The sequence below is a fragment of the Trypanosoma grayi genome (assembly GCF_000691245.1).
Source record: "Trypanosoma grayi strain ANR4 Tgr_803_V1, whole genome shotgun sequence".
Taxonomy (NCBI): domain Eukaryota; phylum Euglenozoa; class Kinetoplastea; order Trypanosomatida; family Trypanosomatidae; genus Trypanosoma; species Trypanosoma grayi.
The window spans coordinates 5,379-7,833 of NW_008826422.1; the positions used below are offsets into that span (position 1 = coordinate 5,379).

Consider the following 2,455-nt stretch of genomic DNA (forward strand, 5'->3'; position numbering starts at 1 on the left):
CAATAAATATTAAAACAAACGACGCCTCTTCCCCAACATCAACCAAGACGTCTGAGAGGGAAAACGTTTCCCTAAATGCCTACTCTCCCCTATTCCATCATCAAAGCGACACTCTCCGCCTCCAGAACAAGCTCCACTACACGGGCCGCGGCGTACACGGCAGCGCCGACAAGCAAAGACGCGGCAAACATGGACCCGCGCATCGCGTCGTGGACATCTGCTTCACGCAGCGAAAGAAGCCTCCCACCGCAGAGAGCAAGGCTCAGAGCCGTCGTGCATGCAGCGGAGTACCAGGAGCCACGCCACACCCTCACCGCCACCACGGCAACGAGGCTGCATTCCACCTGCAGCATCACCCACAGTACTTCGTTCGTGTACGGCAGAATGGACGCGGTGCTGGCAATCAGCACCGCCGCCACAACCGCCGCCAAGCACCACACGTCACCTGCCTTGCCGAGATGTGTGCCCCTCACACGCTGCTGCTGCTGCAGCGACGCTGCTGCCATGTCCATGAATGACTCCGGATGGGCACGCTGCGCAACCGCGACGCTCACCGCCACACTGATAAGACAACTAACCGGCGCCAAGAGCGCCACGAGGTATGGCGACGCCCGACTGTCACGCTGCACACCGAACAGAACACTAACGATGCCGCTAAATATGAAAAACCAGCAGCAGATCATAGCCTGTTTAAGCACATACTCACTTCGGGAAAGACATGTGACAGTGTCAGCTCGGGCATTGCCACTCACATTGTGCGTAGATCCTTTTGTTGATGCGCCACTGGTGGCGGCGCGCCGCCGCTCACGTTCGACAGCACACTTCTGCTCCAATGGGGAGTCAAACACGAGCGGCGGTTTCTGCAGTCGGTACGTCACGAACGCCACCAGAGGCACGGCGTGGAGAAAGGTGACGCACATGAGGGCCACGTTGTCGAAGAGTGTCTGTGCAGCGCTCACCGACCTTGGCCCTGTGAACGTTGTGTAGAGCGACACTGCGGCGTGGAAAAGCCACGTCCACGGCGCCACCCCGGCGTACTCCGTGATGAACCAGAAGTTTGCAGTCGGTGCCGGGCACGTGGCATTCATCTTGACACTGGCGAAGGAGCTACATCGGGCATCGCCCGCCTCCGCACCACCACTCACAGAAGGAGTAGGAAACGACAGCACCGGCAACGAAGACGAGGATGCGGAGGAGGAAGAAACATTTATCTCTGCAGGTCTTACTGCTGAAAATGCCACGGATGGCGGCACGAATGTGTACACAAGAGAGACGGCTGATGATGCGCTGGAGGAGAATGGCACCAATGATGCAGCCACAACTGCACCGAAAGCCAACACTAGCTTCAAAAACGTCCACGACAGGAGATTGAGGTCCCTGTAACAGGACACGCCGGCACGCCGCATCACCTTTCCTGCCTCCTTCGCTTGCTGCCGCGCAGTTGACGGCAGCGGGACTTGAACCATCACAACAACACGGCGGAAGGCCTGCTGGTAACACGCAGTGACGGCCCACAGCGCAGCAGCAACTGCCAAGTACACAAAGTGTGGCTCCATCGCACACGTCACGCACCACAGCAGAGAGAAAAGCAACAGGTACAGCTGGGTCGGCAGCCGCCGCGCAGGGTGACAGCGCATGGCGCCATCTTCTATCACTGTATGTGAGAAGTCGAACTCCCACGTATCCCTTTCATTCTTGTCATTGGCAGAAGGACTGCTCGAACACTGGCGGGTGTGTAGCACCACCTCGTTTCGCACCACGAAATAAAAAGACCACACACAGAGTGCACAGCCTAGTCCCATGGGCCGCAGCAAGCCTGCCTCAGAAGCAACAGCGGGTAGCAGAAGAAGAAGAAGTGACACAGCACCCACCACTGTAAGCTGCGCTTGCAGATTCTGCTTTTCTCTCTCCTTTTCCTTCTCCTTATTCTTTCTTCCGTTAGGGGTATCGTTCAGTCCCATTAGCAGCAGGGCTGCGACCTCACGACTCCAGAACCACGCCGCTGGAAACAAAACTACAATACATACAATAAGACTGAACACAACGGTCGGCTGCAACAGCTGCAGCCCAGGCTGGACAACCTCCTCCACGGCGCTCAGGAGCGTAGCAGCCCACAGCGTCGCAGCGCGAAACGGCGGAACAAGTTTGCCTTCCTCCGTGCGGTGTGTCGTGCCATACCACTGCTGCGGTGGCAGCTGCTGCGTGCGGTTCATCCAATACAGCGCTGTCGCAACATCTGGCGGCGGATCTGCACCCATCACACCAGCAATAAATAGCACAGCAGCAGCGTACAGTACGGCCACACCACCAAAGGCTGTGACTGCACTCGCACAGATCCTTAGCTGAACAAGTGACATATGTTACGGTTTATCTTTCCACAGCGGCGCTGCCTTTGAGCCGAAGTAAAAGAAATGGTAGAAGAAGGGGAAGTAAGGCGTACAACGATCGAGCCATT

General features: G+C 57.1%; 1 protein-coding gene across 1 annotated transcript; it reads right to left on the minus strand.

Moving 5' to 3' along the window:
• Positions 1 to 89: 89 nt before the first annotated feature.
• DQ04_08031040 (hypothetical protein) lies at positions 90 to 2,357 on the minus strand (the record flags this gene model as incomplete). The annotated part of the gene is made up of 1 exon (XM_009315408.1): positions 90 to 2,357. The coding sequence occupies one exon, from the start codon at positions 2,355 to 2,357 to the stop codon at positions 90 to 92; it is 2,268 nt and encodes a 755-aa protein (XP_009313683.1).
• Between the last annotated feature and the right edge of the window lie 98 nt (positions 2,358 to 2,455).